At 34.8% G+C, this 17,368-nt stretch overlaps 1 protein-coding gene across 1 annotated transcript in view; it reads left to right on the top strand.

The window, feature by feature from the left end:
* LOC125667476 (ATPase MORC2-like) overlaps nucleotides 1-17,368 on the top strand; it is a 51,909-nt gene that overhangs the window by 31,689 nt on the left and 2,852 nt on the right. The window contains exons 25-28 of the mRNA XM_056153185.1: nucleotides 9,678-9,711; nucleotides 9,924-10,078; nucleotides 11,037-11,169; nucleotides 11,574-11,690. Coding sequence (XP_056009160.1) covers nucleotides 9,678-9,711; nucleotides 9,924-10,078; nucleotides 11,037-11,169; nucleotides 11,574-11,690 — 439 coding nt within the window. The remainder of the gene's footprint in view (nucleotides 1-9,677; nucleotides 9,712-9,923; nucleotides 10,079-11,036; nucleotides 11,170-11,573; nucleotides 11,691-17,368) is intronic.

Raw genomic sequence — 17,368 nt, 5'->3', positions numbered from 1 at the left:
ATCCGTCCATCTCAAAATCTTGTGAACATTTCTCCTCCTATATGGCTTATTGGATAGACTTGAAACTTTGTACAGTGCTTCATTGCCATTTGTAGATGTGCATATTGTCAGGACAGGAGGATCCAATTATTTTCCTAAAAGTTGTAGTGGATCTAAGAGGGGTGGAGGATGTAAAATAGCTTGCGAACACTTCTCCTATATGGCTTTTCAGATAAATTTGAAACTTTGTACAATGCTTCATTGCCATTTGTAGATGTGCATAATATCGGGACAGGAGGATCCAATTATTTTCCTAAAAGTTATAGTGGATCTAAGAGGGGTGGAGTATGTTAAAATAGCTTGTGAATGCTTCTCCTCCTATATGGCTCGTCTGATAGACTTGAAATTTTGTATGATATTTCAATGCCATTTGCATATGTGCATATTGCAGGGACAAGAGGATTCAATTGTTGTCTTTAATATTTTAGTGGATCTGAGTGGTGGAGGGTGTAAAGTAGTTTGTGAACGCTTCTCCTCCTATATGGCTTATTGGAGTTCATATTGTTTATGTTCCTGCTCATGCTTTCTCCTTCATACCATGCAGTACATTAAGGGGAGGAGGTTTCATTTAGAGCACTTCCAATTTGGGGAGCAGGGGAGACATTTGTTTTTCATAAAAACAATCTCTAGTTAATAAACAATTGCTATTCATCTTCCTATATTTTCTACAGTATGTGTTTTATGCTGTTTGTATTTATGATTATACTGTACTAAAGGGTAAAGGTCACTTTGGGATTGAGACTTCTGGTAATACTAATGTATGTTAATGCACAAAAATTCAATTGAGGGTATGTCCCCTTTATGAAAGGCCTAGGGCATATAGTACATTTATCACCCTTTCCCATCCCTCTGTTCTTACTCAGTTTCCATTCATTATCTCTGCTACAGATGCACATATTCAACTGAAATTTGGTATATAGATACATCATGAGAATACTTATTTGGTTTTTTGGTTGAATAATATTTGAATTTTAGTGTAATGAGTTACCTTAAAAGGAATAGTGAAAACATTATTTCTTCAAATCTCACTGTTTATATGCCAGTTTAGGTTTCAATCGGATGTGCAGCAGAACATATAAATTATTTTTAAAAGTAGCAAGTGATCATGAAAGGGTCTTAAATATACAAGTGCTGAGCATGTATATCAAGGGAGTTAAGTAAGACTCATGAAATATGATTATCATGAATTTATACTTATACACTGTAGCTGTCTTTATCAAAACTCACTAGCCTGACTCCTGAGACTTGTAGAAAATGTCTCAGCACTAACCTGTCTGGCTGGTGAAAAATCTTGGATCAATAGATTGCTTGGATTTTATCATTGCAATGCTTTTAAAGCATCTCTTTATGTGTTTTAAATTCATCTTGATGAAATACGCCTTCATTGTGTTATATGTTTACATTTTATTTATGGGCTAGTAAAATTTTCATAGTAAATGAAATCTGTCAAATTAGCTTATCAGTATGGCTAGTGTCTTGAAAATTTTTCCTAAATCCTGATGTAGATATCAATTGATTTTTTCTGAAGAAACTGAATAAATTAATATGATCACCAAAATATGCATCCATCCCTTATTAACACTTCTTTGATGTGAAATTGAGATGTATACAGCAATTATTTTTATATCTTCTACCTTTTATTATAAAAAGTCTGATGCTAGAGATGGGGAGCCAGCAGTGCTATCAGACATGATTAGATAAAGTTCAAGAATGCATTGTTTATTCCCAGTCTAGATTACAGCATGTGTAATAAGAATACTGTTAGTTTTATACTGTGTTTTGTTATGAAAAGTACAAGTCCCTCACGAGAATACACAGGTTAAGGTTGGGCTAAAAATGTTTGACAGAGTTATGCGCCTTGGATTTAATTTATTTTAGTTTAGTTTCTACTCAAAATTTGAAATTTGGGATAGAGATATATTGTGAGAAGGTGAAGTAACTATTAGGTTTCAGTCAGATAATTTTTGGTAGAGTTTTCTCCGTTGGAAAATTTTAAAGCATTCAGTTTCCGCTCATTATCTCAATTGTACATAGACAGTTTGAATTGAAATTTGGAGTATAGCTACATCTTAAAAATATGCAGGTCTAGCTCGTATTTGGTCTTGGTTGAATGGTTTTTTGGAAAAGATGAACCACTTGAGACTTTGAAAAATTTTGAACAATTCAGTTTCCTCACATTATCTCAGTTATACATGGACATTTTGAATTATTAAAATTTGGGGTATAGATGTACCGTATAATGGGGTTTTTTTTTCACGGGGTGAAAAATTTGGCTTATTTTAGCGATTAGATAGCTTCCTCCAAAATATGACTTGCCAAATATGCACCCAATTGTGACTTTAATATTTGCTGTCCGCTAAAATTATTAGCATATGTTTGAGCCAGCAAATCGCGAAATTTTAGACCCACAGAAAAAAACCCGTGATATGATATTATGAGAGTATGCAGGTAAATACTTACAGTTGAATAACTTTTGGCAGAGTTATGGCCCTTAGGTAGGTACAGTCATGTCTCTCTAACACATCTAGTTATCTGATATCTGGAGTTGTTTAGGTGAGACTCTGATAAAGTACATGTACTGTGTACTATACTTAGCTCTTCCTCGTTTCTTACCACCTACACAACTGTGTGCTGTGTGTTACCATGATGAAAGCTGCACCTGATGGTTGTAAGGCTCGGGTACACTATGCATTATCTTTCAACTAAACATGACTCCTTTAACAACAATATGATGAACAAATGAATACTGCTGTGGGTACCAGGATTCTCATGAGTAACACATCTCTTGGTGTGGTCCAAAAATACAAGTTTATTGTACTTTAATTCAGGGACTACTCTTTCTGTTATAAAAAGTTGTACTACATTGATCGTTTATTCTGTGGCCTTGCTCATGGGGATTAAGTCACAGTATTAAACAAAACATCGGAAACTACAAAATATTTGCAAGTTTAGTACCTCATGATAGAGAGGACAATGGATGTAAATGTATCACTTATGTGGGTAAAACCTGGAATATGATTCCTGTGATTGAGCCAGATAAATCATACATTCTTGAGTGTTGTGAGTTAGGACCAATGATTTCGTGGTGTAGCTACAGATGATATTGTGATTTGCTGACCCAATATATTGTGGTGCAACTTCCCTTAATATTGTGGTAAAGCAGTCAGTGATGTGGTATAGCAGTCAATGATTTGTTATAGCAACCCATGATGTGGTATAGCAACCCATGATGTGGTATAGCAGTCAATGATTTGTTATAGCAACCCATGATGTGGTATAGCAACCCATGATGTGGTATAACAGTAAATGATGTGGTATAGCAACCCATGATGTGGTATAGCAACCCATGATGTGGTATAGCAGTCAATGATTTGTTATAGCAACCCATGATGTGGTATAGCAACCCATGATGTGGTATAGCAACCCATGATGTGGTATAACAGTCAATGATGTGGTATAGTAACCCATGATGTGGTATAGCAACCCATGATGTGGTATTGTGATCCATGATATTGTGGTGGAACAACCTGTTATTTCAGAAATAAACTTAATTTTTGAAAATATGTGAGGGTATTATGAACTGCAAAGCTTTACACCGGAATATTTCATGAAGCATATTAGCTTTCATTTCTGTCGGAGCTCCCAGCCATCAGAATAAACAAACTATATTTATCAAGATTCATACGCACATTGTTCACAACTGCAACACATTCATGAGGAAATGGCTATCATTACAATTTGTAGAGATATCAGAGGCAAAACCATTGGACATGTAAATAGTGTGGTGTAGCAAGCAGTTATTTTATGATAAAGTACATGGTGGTATTATGGTGTAGCTTTAATGTTCCTGACTGTGGATACCTTTACAGTTTATGTATTGTCAGCTTGTCAATGTAGACATAACTTACTTCCCTTTACAACTGTTAGTTTAGATGTACAACTTACTTCCCTTTACAACTGTCAATGTAGACATAACTTACTTCCCTTTACAACTGTTAGTGTAGATGTACAACTTACTTCCCTTTACAACTGTTAGTGTAGACATACAACTTACTTCCCTTTGCATGTGTGCTGCAGCATTGGCTTGGTGTAAAATATTCTGCTACATATCATGAATCGCCCAATGAAGACATCATGAGCCGAATCAACCTATGATAGTGTTTGTTATTTGGACTAATGTATGACTTTACTGTGAATTAAAACATTTTCTGATGACTTTAAGGAGTTGGCTATTTCAAACAATCTACTTTTTGATATTGAAAATTCAGTAATGGTATATAAATGATAACAGTTGTCATTATGACAGCTTGTTACACTACTGATTCACTAAAACAGTACAGGGTGTGTTTTTACTGCATAAACAGTACAGGGTGTGTTTTTACTGCATAAAGTGAATTGAACATATGAGCAGGGGGTCTCTCCAAATAGCATAATAGAAGAATTAGGAGTTGTCTCCCTTTGGACAGTCTGACTCATTCCCCAGCTAAATCCATGACATGTGAATGTGACTACCTATTACAACAAGACTACCACTGAATTTTATTTGGGACAAATAAAACGAAATTCTGTCACCATCTTGATAAGGGTTTTTACACCCATTCTTTGTGATGTTAGTCATAAGATGATGAGAATGTTTATAGAGAGATACACCACTGACACTATCAGATAAGATTGTCCCGTTACACGGTCACTCTGGGACCCCGGGTATGTCAATCACTGGCTGTTCCTTTGTATTTATTGTCCTGTGTCTTCTTGACGCTTTCATTTCTCTGCATGAAGCTGACATTTAAATGTACACTCATCACCCATTCCAACACACTGGACCACCTCTTGGCTATTTAAATAAAAATAGTACAATTATTGAGGAATGTGCAACCTTCATGTTCCACAATATCTAGACTTTATAGTTAACTTAATCAAGAAGTTTAAAGCATCTCTATTTGTCTCGTTTTCTTCCCCTGCATTACTCACAGTTTATTTGCATAAAACAGACCAATAATTATGGGGATGTATTTGTGTGTCAGAAAATCTTGGATTAGCTGGGGCTGCTTTTTCGATAAACTGTATTAGACATTGTCTTGAATGTTTTCACACCCGTTCTTGTGAATATTTTGTGTCTCTTTCCAAATTATCTGTGACAGCTGTTCCTATTCCAGAATTCTTGGTCCTTTCGGGTTATAATCACATAATCCATTTTTGATTGACACCTTGCCTTTGGATAGATACGATGATCTCTTGTGAATTTGCAAAAAAAAATGTTCAGGGATGTAGATTGCGTTTGACTGGTGGCCCAAGTGTGAGATGTTTTTCTTTTGGAGATGCTTCGGCACCTGACTCGTAAAATTTAGCTGCTTGCCTATCACAGAATGTGTGTTCCTTATTATTGTTCTGGCTAGATATGGCGAGAATTTCATACATTTTTGTTGCTTCTGACACAACAGTATGGCAAATGGGAATAAATAGTTTATTTCTTTGTGAAAGTTATTAAATATTTATGACAAGCATCCACATTCAAGTTGTAAATTTTAACCAATTGTAAGCAATATAATTTTATGTCTATGTGAAACAATTAGCATGGTCCCCCATGTGTAATTTGGGAATATTAGCAAATGCTGAAGGATTTCATTTAGCCATTGACTGCATAATGCTCTAAATCTCTGTAGGGACTTCTGACTATCATTCTTTGTAGAATAAAGTTAATTATTGCTAAATGTTTATGGTCTCCTTTCTCAGCAAGGCTGGTGGATGGAATGCATATATTTTTTTTTGCTTAGAGTTTGATCTTAGTTGATGACCACAGGATTTATTATAGTGTAATCCCAAATGATGATCAGGTTCATTTAATGGAAAATGACATATCGATATCAGTGCAAAAGACTGCATTAGTTCCTCAGTCAATCAAAGAATTTTAAAAAAAAAACCAAAAAAAAAACCTTATAGGTGCATACATACCAATATATAAAGTAAATGAAAGCCATGAACCGAAACGGTGAAGAAATTATGAAATAAGATGCATAGTAACTGGTTTGGGTGGGAGGTTATTGATGACTGAAGCAACTCGTTTGAGTGGGAGTTTTAACTTTCATTGTATTCAGTGACAAACCTACAGATTCAAATCCTCCCTTAAAAAGAAAACTAACCTACCGTAAAGAATTTCAACTCTTCAACCACAAATTTTTTCAGATCTCAAAAAAAAAAATTTTATTCTACAGTGTCAACATTACATGTATCAGTACAGATATATTCCGCTTTTTGTATGGAAATGGTCAGTAATTACCACAGAAATGAATAGACCTGCCTTTATTTCCTTGTGTTATTGGAGTTAGTGCTTTGCTTATCAAAGGGAATCTTGCAGTATGATTCAGTCCCAGTCTGGGAAGGAATCGTTTGATCAGGGTATTTTTGATGAGCTGGTGTGGTCATTGATACTGACTCTGGGCTGCAGTGATTGGAAAGCAAAGTGATTGTTTCCATCAGTGGGAGTATCACATAACACTGAGACCAGGATCTGTGGTCATTTGACAAGAGAAAATTACACCCGTGTCTCGACACTGATGAAATTTTAATCAGATGTTTCATGCAACTTTTTTTCTTCTCGGTGGGTGCACAAATGCAAGTGGCTGTAGATATTGTGCTGGTGGTGATGCCATCATTGATTTTTGTGAAAGGATGCTCTTTGTTTTGTAAATCATTTATTAGCTATTAGAATACATCTTTCAATCTTTTTTAATCCTCAGTAATTGAAAATGCTTAGCACAAACACAAAAATTTTCACAGTTAGAGATTAATTTCTGTTCATGATAAAAACAGAAAATTATATTTACTGATCAGGGTGAACTAACCTCATAAAAGACAAGTTAATGTTTCGTTTTTGGCAAATATTTACAATTATATGAAATACAATTATCTTGACAGTTTTTGAAAAGTATGCTCCTGATAAATAGGAGCTCATTAAAGGCTCTCCCACCCAACCCCAAGGTCAGGATTGAGACACAATAGACCTAAAGAATCTCAGGAATTCAAAAGCTACAATTTTTCAGATTTCCTATATTTTTCAAATCATTATATTTACATTTCCCATATTTTTGCCTTTTAAGTGGCTCACTACACCTAGAAATAGACTTAAGTTTTTCAAATCAGTACGAATTGAATTAGTCATAAAAGATATGATGTATAATAAGTGTATATGTCAAAAAGGCAGAAAATATGCAAGTGTGATAAAAATATGATTTTCAAAAATTTATTTCAACACATGAACAAAAGACTCTGACGGATTTGAACTCGAGATTTGCGGTTCACCAGCCCAATGCTTTAACCACTGAGCTTCGATGATAGACATACAAATCGATCGATGCAAATAATTTCACAAAATATTTAAATCGCCATCTTATGATGTAGTGTCATAAAGGGTATAAGCTTTAGTATAGTGAGCTACCTTAATATCTGTAAAAAAAAAAAAATAAAATAATGATAGTCATTTCTTCATGACCTTGCTGCAGTCATAAACAATGCACATATGAATACAGATAAATATAGTATGTATAATTTAAGAGCAGGGAATATTCTGTCAGACAAAAATGAACGTAGAATGTGAATATAAGAAATAAACTTCTTTTTTAAAAAAAATACATGAGAATATGAACTGCAATGCTTCATGCCAGCATACTTTTCACGAAGCACAAATTGCACTTCATGATTGAAGTACGTTGTCATGAAGTGTCGCAGTTCATATCATCATGAATTTTCTCGTAAAGAAAAGCAGTTGTATTGTGGAATTCACATCGTGTTCCCATTTACGATCAAAGTTTCGAAATGTTTTCATATAACAGTAGTTACTCTCGATGTAGATAATGGAACTTGGTCATATTCACATAAATTTTTCTTCTTCAATTTCATATTGTTGAATTTTGCTGGGTTGAAGATTTAGCCCAAGAATTTCATTTTGAAATATGCTAGTCTTGAAAATGGGCCCCCTTTTCCCACAAGAATTTGAAAATTGACAAGATTTTGGGATATACAAATAGTGGCATATCATTACACATGGTGCAGATGTACAATTACCAAAGCAAACTGAAAAAGAATAGATTTCATCAATGAAAGTATTAGCCAATATATTTTTATGAGAATCATTTTCACAAACCAATATTAATTGAAGATTTGAACCTGATAGGGAAGTATGTTTTTGACTTTAAAAATGTATCACTAGAAAAAATCAGGATATTTATCAATTTTTACTTTGAGCAAGGGACAATGCCACTTTATAGAACTTGCTTTGAGCTTTCTTTTGTATTTGTACTAAACTGGAATATTAGAATTAACAATATCTAATTTTATAATGCATTTCCACTGTCATTTGTCTAAAATTGGAAGAAGAAAAAAAACTGCACTTTCACCAGTACTGATACCTTAAGACACTAAGTTGGCACTTATATGTGATTTTGCAGTTCTTATCCATCACTTTCACTAGAAATTGAACTTCTTCTCGAATTCATACGTAGCTAAGGTGTTTAAATGTGATCTGTAGTTACTGATTATTCATACTGGAATCTCATTTTGGGAAGTCAATATACCTTGAAATGTTAGTAGTTTTATCTAAAGGTGTGCAAATTCTGATCTGTTCAACACTAACTTGTGATCAAGGATCATTATATTTGTAATAACAATCTGCGATGGGATACTGCCGTGGAGGAAAATTAATATTTCTGTGACGTACAGAGGAATCTATCATCTGTTTCATAATGTTTCATGGTCAACCAGAAGGTGACAAATTACATTTGGAATCTGTTTGAAAATATTGATACCAAGTTGGAACAATAGGTGAGCAGGTTAGGTATTGCAGCTGATTAGCTCTAGTGTCAGATGCCATACACCTCGATAACCATGCGATGATGTGTGGCCACGTGTACCATACCCCAAATTTGTCACAATTATCACCCCTTCCTCCATATGCTACAGGGTTCTGATTGGAACTTAGCATTTGAGGTCTATTTGGGAGGTTTTTCTATGAAGATAATAAAACAAATTGTTAATGTGTGGTGGTTGTAATGGGGTAATTATTAGGAGGGATGTGGACAAGATGTCACAGGGAGATAATCCCTACCTTTGTTGTGGGTACTAAGTCTTGTATAGGGACTGAAATGACCACAGATTAGGTAGGCAGTGTATTTTCTCAGCAGGGATTCCAGCCGTCCTTATTTACTGGTTCCTTAGACCTGGACTGATTTGGTCCGGCTCTGGTGTTGTTGGGAACATGCCTGCTGGGTCCAGAGTGGTGTTTTCCTCACCAGGTCTTATCCCTGGCACGTTCCAGAGACACTAAAGAATTTAATTAAATTGTGTTGGCTCCACTTCACTTGAATAAAGTTGTAAAGTTACTGTATATTTTAAACAGAATTTAGGAATAGTCATCACAACACAGTGTTTGGTCCCATGCTGTCTTTGTTGAGCTGAGTAGGGGACCATATTGTTCAGTATATTAGCCTTGTCAAATGCTTGGATCCAGACCGCAAAGCATGAGCTAAAAGTAAATTGATATCAAATATTAAAAATTTAGCTCTCTGACTGACTGACTGCTACCATTTTATATTTGAATTAAAAAATTTAAGAGAACTATTTCATCTTATGATATTTTCTTTTAGGTTTGACAAAGGTGGTACAGATATTAAACTCCTTGTAAGTATTTTGTGTGAAACTTTATATTCTTATCCAAAATACTTCAATATTTCATTTGCCCAAAATTGGTAAAGCATAGGGATTCTTAAGTAAAGAGTCATACAAGTGACAGCCTTATTTATGTATCCCTTATGAATTTAAGAACACTGCAAGAAAAAGATATTTAGAGTATGTTGATACAGAGTTCAATACACTACTGTTTTGTGTTAAAGAATGGTCATCCACTGTCCGAGTCCACAAACCACTCCCCACCTTCCCCTGCCTCATCACAGGACATAGCAGCAGAGACGCCTTCATCGTCAACAGCAACAACTGCCGTGGCAACGTCATCTGATCAGGTGACGGAGGAAATAGCGAATGGTTACAGGTTAGCTATGATTGTTTATTGCTCACACTGTCTGTTAGCTGTGAAGAATATCTGAATGTGTACACATATTGACATGATTTCTCTCAGACTTATTCTTGGCTTAGTGTGTATCATTCATTGATAGATGAAAGACTATACATGTAATGATGTAGCACAACACTCTTAGCTCTAACTGAGGCAGGTACATCATATTCTTCTGTTCATGGCTTAAGAACATGCGTGACGTTTCTGACATTTTCTCTGGAATTATTTTTTTGATCTATTCGATATGAAGAGTTCTTGTATGACTTCCAAAAGAGGTTTAAGTTTTATATTATTAGTAATATTACCATACTTTATATATTAGCCTGGATAGCTCAGTGGTTAGATTACCTATCTAGTAATGCAAGGGTCCTGGGTTCGATACCCAATTGTTCCATATATTTTCTCTTCTTCTTTGATACATTAATGTCCATTTATACAACTTACTGCAATACATAGTAGCTTATTCTACCTTTTTACTTGCCACAACCAGGAACTATCAAAATAGGCTAACTTTAAAACAAACCTGGTAATATACCCCAGTATTTTTTTTGTAAAAACTAGATAGTATGCAAGTGAATTGTACGTTATATGTCTTAAAAAAGAAAACAAGAAACACGTATGTCCTTAAATGAATATATGGACATTATTGACATAAAGATAAAATAATATAAGGAGGATAAATAATGATTGCAAAAGCATTCTTAAGCAGACATCCATAGGATTTGATTTTATTGAGAATGAAAAATATACAAGATGCAACCTTCAATTTAAAATTACGTTTTACAGCTTACAGTTACATCTCGTCTTGATATGTGCATGGTATATGTCATGTGTCAAAAAGTATGGTGCTCAGTTTTACTTCTTGCACAAGAGAGAAAAATAATAGGTTCTAACGGATGACTGTGTATCATTTTAAAATGCCTTTCTGTTTAAGGACGTGTTTGCGGTATTTCTTGCCCCCTCAGTGGATCATGGACAAGGACAGCATCACCACCATGACTCTACAGGAACTAGCAAATTTCCCTCTAGATGATTTCTTTGACCATTATGAGAAAGGCTTGCGCAAGGTAAGTTTTTTCTTTTACAAATTCTCAGTAGACATGTCATGAAGAAGGATAAATCTATTACATAATGTCAAATTTGATGCCAAATAAGGATTGTGATGAAATATATTCTTGACGGTTTTACACGGGAATATGTTACAACCAAAACTGATAATAATTTAAGGGAAGTGTCAAGAAATTCAAAATGAAAAGGGTGTGTAATCATATGATAGGTTCAGCCAAGTTTGCAACAGAGCACACAGACAGATACTCAAACATGTGACACGAAACCGTGCAGAAATATCTTAAATCTGATTCTGTTCCTCTGAGTAATCATTACATTTGCCCCGTGTAAAGGTTTCTGTGGATTTTATTTACTTTTGATATTGTGTTTTATTATAACTTGAGTTCCGATTGTTTTCCATTAGTTGGTAGGAAACTTCCAGACAGAGGCAGCACAAAGAAAGCAGGAAAGCGAGGCAGCAGTGACTAAGCTGTCCTCAGTTCGGAAGCTCATCGCCAAACTTCTGAAGTCAATCAATGAGGTACCGTATTTTATTTAATCTGCACCCTTAGCATCACTTCATCCTTAAAAATTCCTCTAAAATCTTTATCCACACATCATCACTCTTACATCTTTCAAGAAATGTAATGGAAATGTCCCAATGTCTTTAGTTTAGTTCAGCACAAAAAAAAGCCCCTTGTTATATTTGCTCCTTGAATTAATGGAGAAGAATTTCATCTTAATATCCAACATTTTTAAAGAAATGCTACTTGTCTTGATAATCAGAAGAGTTTGTAAAGAACCAATGGTGTAGTGTATGTACGTTGTTTGAAATTTTTCTTCCACTGTTATTTTTATACGTCTTGTCTTTAAACAGTACATATCAAGGTACAACAATGCCTGTACAACTGTCTGTCTGCCTGTCTGTTCAGGGCTTTCTGTTTCTATTTTCATTTCTCTGTCACATATCAAGCTGAAACTTGCTATGTAGCTTCTCTGTGGATCACTCTAGATCATGTTACAATATTGATCCACCTCTCTTGCAGGAGTTTCATCCCTGTCTATGAAAATTAGTGTTATATGGAGGGTACATAATTTGTCTGGCTAACTCCTCCCACAATTTTCAAGTGAGGACCTTCTTACCGTACAGTTTTTGTATGGGTATTGAAGATGTACATGTTGCAAAGATTTTAATTTTCTTCAATTTTTTAGAAAATAAGAGTTGAACTTAATCGATGTGGGGAAAATATTACAGTATTATAGTACATGAATTGTCCGTCTACCTCCTCCCACATTTCAAGTGAGGACCTTCTTTCTATACAGAGTGTTTGTATGGTATCTTAAGATATGAGTGTTTCAAGGATTTTGATTTTCAAGTTTTTAGAAAATAATAGGCTGTTGAATTTGGTCAGTTTTGAGGAAATATTACATAGATAGTACATGGTTTGTCTGTATCACACCTCTCAAACTCTTCAAGCTAAGGCCTTTGAAAGAAGTTGAAGATGTGCATATTGCAAGGATTTTAATTCCCACTGTATTAAACACAACGCTCTTGGTTTGTCTATTTACCACCTGTAACAGTTTTTAAGCTAGGACCTATCATTTGTACAATGGACCTATTATTCATACAATGCAAAAGAAAGTCTATATCGTTTGATGATGGCTGATACTACATTAAGTAAAGTTCTACAATTTATGGCTTGATGAAAGGAGGTAGGATGGGCCTCAGTAGAGGAACAAAATTTTATATTGGAATATCTGGGTAAAAAGCTTTTAAAATTCTTTTTCAGAATCAGGGTTATGATTGGTCTTATTTATATGCAAGCATCGTCAGAACATACAAATTAAAATTTGTTCAATTTGTGGCACCCAGGAGTAGGGTAGGGCCATGGTAGGGGATCAAAGTTGCATGGGGTAAAAAGTCTTTAGAAACCCTTCTCCTGAATTGCCAGGCTGTGATTAGTCATGATGATAGGCAAACATCCTTGATTAATGCAGATTCCAGTTTATTCAAATCATGGCCCTAAGGGTAAGGTGGGGCGGGGCCACGATAGGGATCACAATTTTTACACGGCAATGTATGGGAATTTTTAAAAAATCTTCTCAAAAACAGCAGGGCCATGGTTACTTTCCAATATGCAAGCATCCTCATGTAGTGCAGATTCAATTCCTTCAAATCAGGACCAGGGTGGAGAAGGGGGTTTCATATGGGGCTCAACAACAGGGGATCAAAGTTATACATAACGAAAATGTATAAAAATCTTATTCTCTATAGCAGCAGTGCCAGGATTAGTGTTGTATGGATATGCAGGCATTTTTAGGTAGTGTAGATTCAAATTAGATCAAATCACTGCCCCAGGGGTAGGTTTCAATTGTAACTACTCCGCTATCAGGGTCGGTTGTCATGTGTACATAAATGTAATTATGACATGACAGTCATACGTTACAATTACAAGTTTTCGAATCCATCTTAAGATATCATGATATCTAAGGTATTCTACATGTACAACTATCAATTTCCAAGAACGACTGGCCATTATTAGTCATATTGATATGCAAGCAAGATGTATATTTGATCAAACCATGGCCCCCTGGGGCTAAAATGGATTCAAAGTTTTACATGAAAATATATATAGGAAATTTTAAAACTTTCTTTTTTCTTTTTTTATTTAATTCAAATTATGGACCCTGGGTTTAAGAGTGGGACTAGAATCGGGGATCAAATCTTACATAGATCGTGGATCAAAAGTCTCCTCCAGAACACAACAGCAGGACTATGTTAGTCAAACTGTTATTTATGGGAATAAAGAGGGTAAAAATATCTTTAAAATCTTCTGATAAACAAAAAAATCAGGTCCAGTGGGACTCAGGTGAGCATTGTGGTCCATGGGCCTCTTGTTGGATGATGTCGTGTGTTTGACTAGCTCATATGATGTGTTAAATTTGAACGATTTAGTGTAGTCGCTCGCTGTAATAAAGACAATGTGTGAAAAATTGGTATCCAACCATAATTCACATGGGTTTCTCATTTTGTCTTAAGCTAATAGGATAAAATGGAATGACATGGATAAAAATCTTGATCTTATAAATAAATCTCAGCTGGAGTGGAGAGTAAATCATAGAAATTCAGTAAACATGTTCAACACATATCAGATTTTGGCAGTTTAGAGATTTAAAGCCTTTCAACTTAATCAGTAAAACTCCTAATGTGGGAAAAGCATTTGTGAAATTTTACAGTTTTCATTTTACCATCTTATGAAAGTTGCTGTTAAAATGAATCTAAACACGTGTTTCTCCCCGTGATACAAAGGGTTTTATTCTACACGTACTAAAGATGAGGACCCGGGTTGTTCTTCATGGTTACTTGTTCTTATCTTCTTGTGAGAGTCCCCCTTGCATGATTTGGGCTCTAAAAACTCCAAGAATATAGAGAGAGGCCCACTTCAGACAAGCTTATACATTACAGCATCAATATTCATATTATTGTCAGCATTAATAGCCAATATCAATACACCATCTTCCAATGCAGAATTAATTGGCGTACATCCTGGCTTGCAATGGCAAATTTTGCCACCTCTATACTGCAGATAATGTCGTCTGTTGCTTGCTTGATGATTGATGTGCACCCAGGGACCATTATTTCCTGAACACAAACTCTCCCTTTAAAAGGACCGATAGCATTTCTTTCCCATTGCTGGATAAAACTTGGCTGCTTTTTTGAGGGACGTTCAATCGATTTTTGAAAATGTTAGGCGATACATACTCTACAGAATAGAAGACATCAGTTTGGCGACATTGGAGAGTATTGTCTGCATGGTTTGATAAGGATCAGTGTAGTGGCTTGTATTTGATGTTGAAGAAAATTAACAAGACATTTGCTGTATAATTTTATTTTGTTTCAAATTTCCATGTGTATATCTGATTAGCAAATGAGATGATTTTGACTCAAAAGGTTAGGACTTTTTATCAAGAAACTGCCTCTGACGAAAAAAGTACCGTATAGTTATAATTTATTGTAAATCTTTGATGCGTTACTCAGACATTCTGTAAAGATATATGTGTTGATTCTTGGAAATATTATGAATAAAGACATATAGCAACTATATTTTATTTCTGTAAAAGCAATTTGTTTGTATCACGAAGTGAACATTGCCACAGTATCAGGTGGGCCTATCATTGCACATTAATAGTCTGTTGGCCCAGGAGTGTTGGAAGCAACACCAGATTTTTATTTTGAACACCTGTGTTTTATAGGACAATCTTCATTGGGTCTTTTCTGTGACTGATGAAAACTCCTTTGAAATTTGAAGTTCTGTAATAATGTTTTAGAACCAGCTTTAATCCTTTGCAGAAAACTGCCAATGAAAAAAAGAAATTTGAGAATTTTCAAGTATTTTATGTTCTTTTCTTGTTAACATCTATATAATGTAGATACTTACCAGCCTGATTTTGATTTTAATATTGTACAGTTACAGCCAATGGAATATCGTATTCAGAAAGAGAGAGATTGTAGATGGGTATTTAAAAGACTTTAATCAGAGTTACAGTGGGATGATTTAAATTAAGCAGAGAACTGAGTATTGGAGTAAAACTTATAGACAACCTTGAATCCCTCCCATATCTAACTGAGAGTGTTCTTTCATCAGTTTTATGGCATTCACTTGGGTTTGCACAGACCTATTAAATGTTTCTTGGCCAGATTTGGTTACATCCAGGACATTGTTAGGGGATAGCTGGTGTTTTACCTCACAGACAATGTGGTATGTTCAACAGTTTGGTTTCTTTGCTCCCAAGACAAGCGTTGTCATTTTATGGTTTATCGTAATAGATTTAGATTTTAGCCTTTTGAAGACGACAACATTTTTTTGCAATTAACAAAAGATAGAATTTAAGGAATCATATGAAACTAAAATGTTGATTGTTGATTCATGGGAAATTTTATGGGTAGAATATGTATATGTTACAGACATTGAATCTTTATTGTCATGTTTATTTATTTTACCCAATTTCATTTAAGGCCACAAAACAGGTGACTGAATTCTGCTTTATATTACATAAAGTGTAAGGTATTCCCCAAGCCTCATTTTACAGAGCCCCACCACAGTAATCACCATCAGGAGCAGCTCATCAACCATTTAAAATAATCTTGCATACCAGTATCTGCTCTTCCCAAAATAGATTTCTAATTTTCTTTTTAAATCTAAATACCATTGCAGAATACAAAATATGTATATGTACCTAATTGAAAGGGGAGTTAATTTAAAAACAACCATACCTTGAATACTTGGCATTAGTACTATGAGAATTGTGCTTATAATATTTTTAAAGGCTAATACTATAGTTTATTATTACATAATTTAGCAAGAAGCACCATTCATAAGATAAAATTACTTGCTTTTATTTTAATATTGCTGAAGCTCTAGATCAACTGTCCACTCACAAATTCATTTTCTTGTAATTTGATGTCTGAGTCATTTTGCAATATTATGTATTCACATGAAATAAGGAATCTACAGTATGAGATCTTGAAATGTGTATTCAGTCCATATTTGCAGATAAATTCATATTTCAATGTGTCAACTAAACTACCTGAATAATAATATCAAGATTCTTAAAATTTTATTTTTTAAAGCTAAATGACAGCTGAGAAATTAGGATATCAAGCAATAGTCGATCTTAACAAAAATACAACTTGAAATTGTAATACAATTAGATTATAAAGATGAGCAGAATGTCTTTTTCAAGGTTTTTTTTTGGGGGGGGGGGGGGGGGGGGTCGGGAATAATGTTGACAAGACTCCAGTTTTCATGACGGGGGAAAAATGAATGCACAAAATTTCTTAAGAACTGTGAGAATGAATGTATTGAGATAATTATCTGGCAGTTGTCATTTGAGGGAGTTTAAAATGAAGGGTGACATGCAGTTTTTTTCTCACCCAGAGAAGTTGATCTTTTTGGATATCCATGCTAGAGTGTTAATGTGATCAGTGACCACCCAAACGTTAAATTGATCCTGCTGTTACACTGTTATGAATATCTGTTAGAGATACTTTAGTGGTTGTTATATATGCAAGATGCTGGGTACATCTAGTGCTCTCCCAGGTGTAGTCAGATAGTGTTTCCTCATAAAAAGAAATCGCACAGACTGTCAACCTCCATGCAGCTAGAAATGGGGAGTTAGACCTAATTGAGACATATAGCATACAAAGTTTTAGGTGAG

This window comes from Ostrea edulis, chromosome 1 (assembly GCF_947568905.1).
Source record: "Ostrea edulis chromosome 1, xbOstEdul1.1, whole genome shotgun sequence".
Taxonomy (NCBI): Eukaryota; Metazoa; Mollusca; class Bivalvia; order Ostreida; family Ostreidae; genus Ostrea; species Ostrea edulis.
This window is presented reverse-complemented; position numbering and strand designations above follow the sequence as displayed.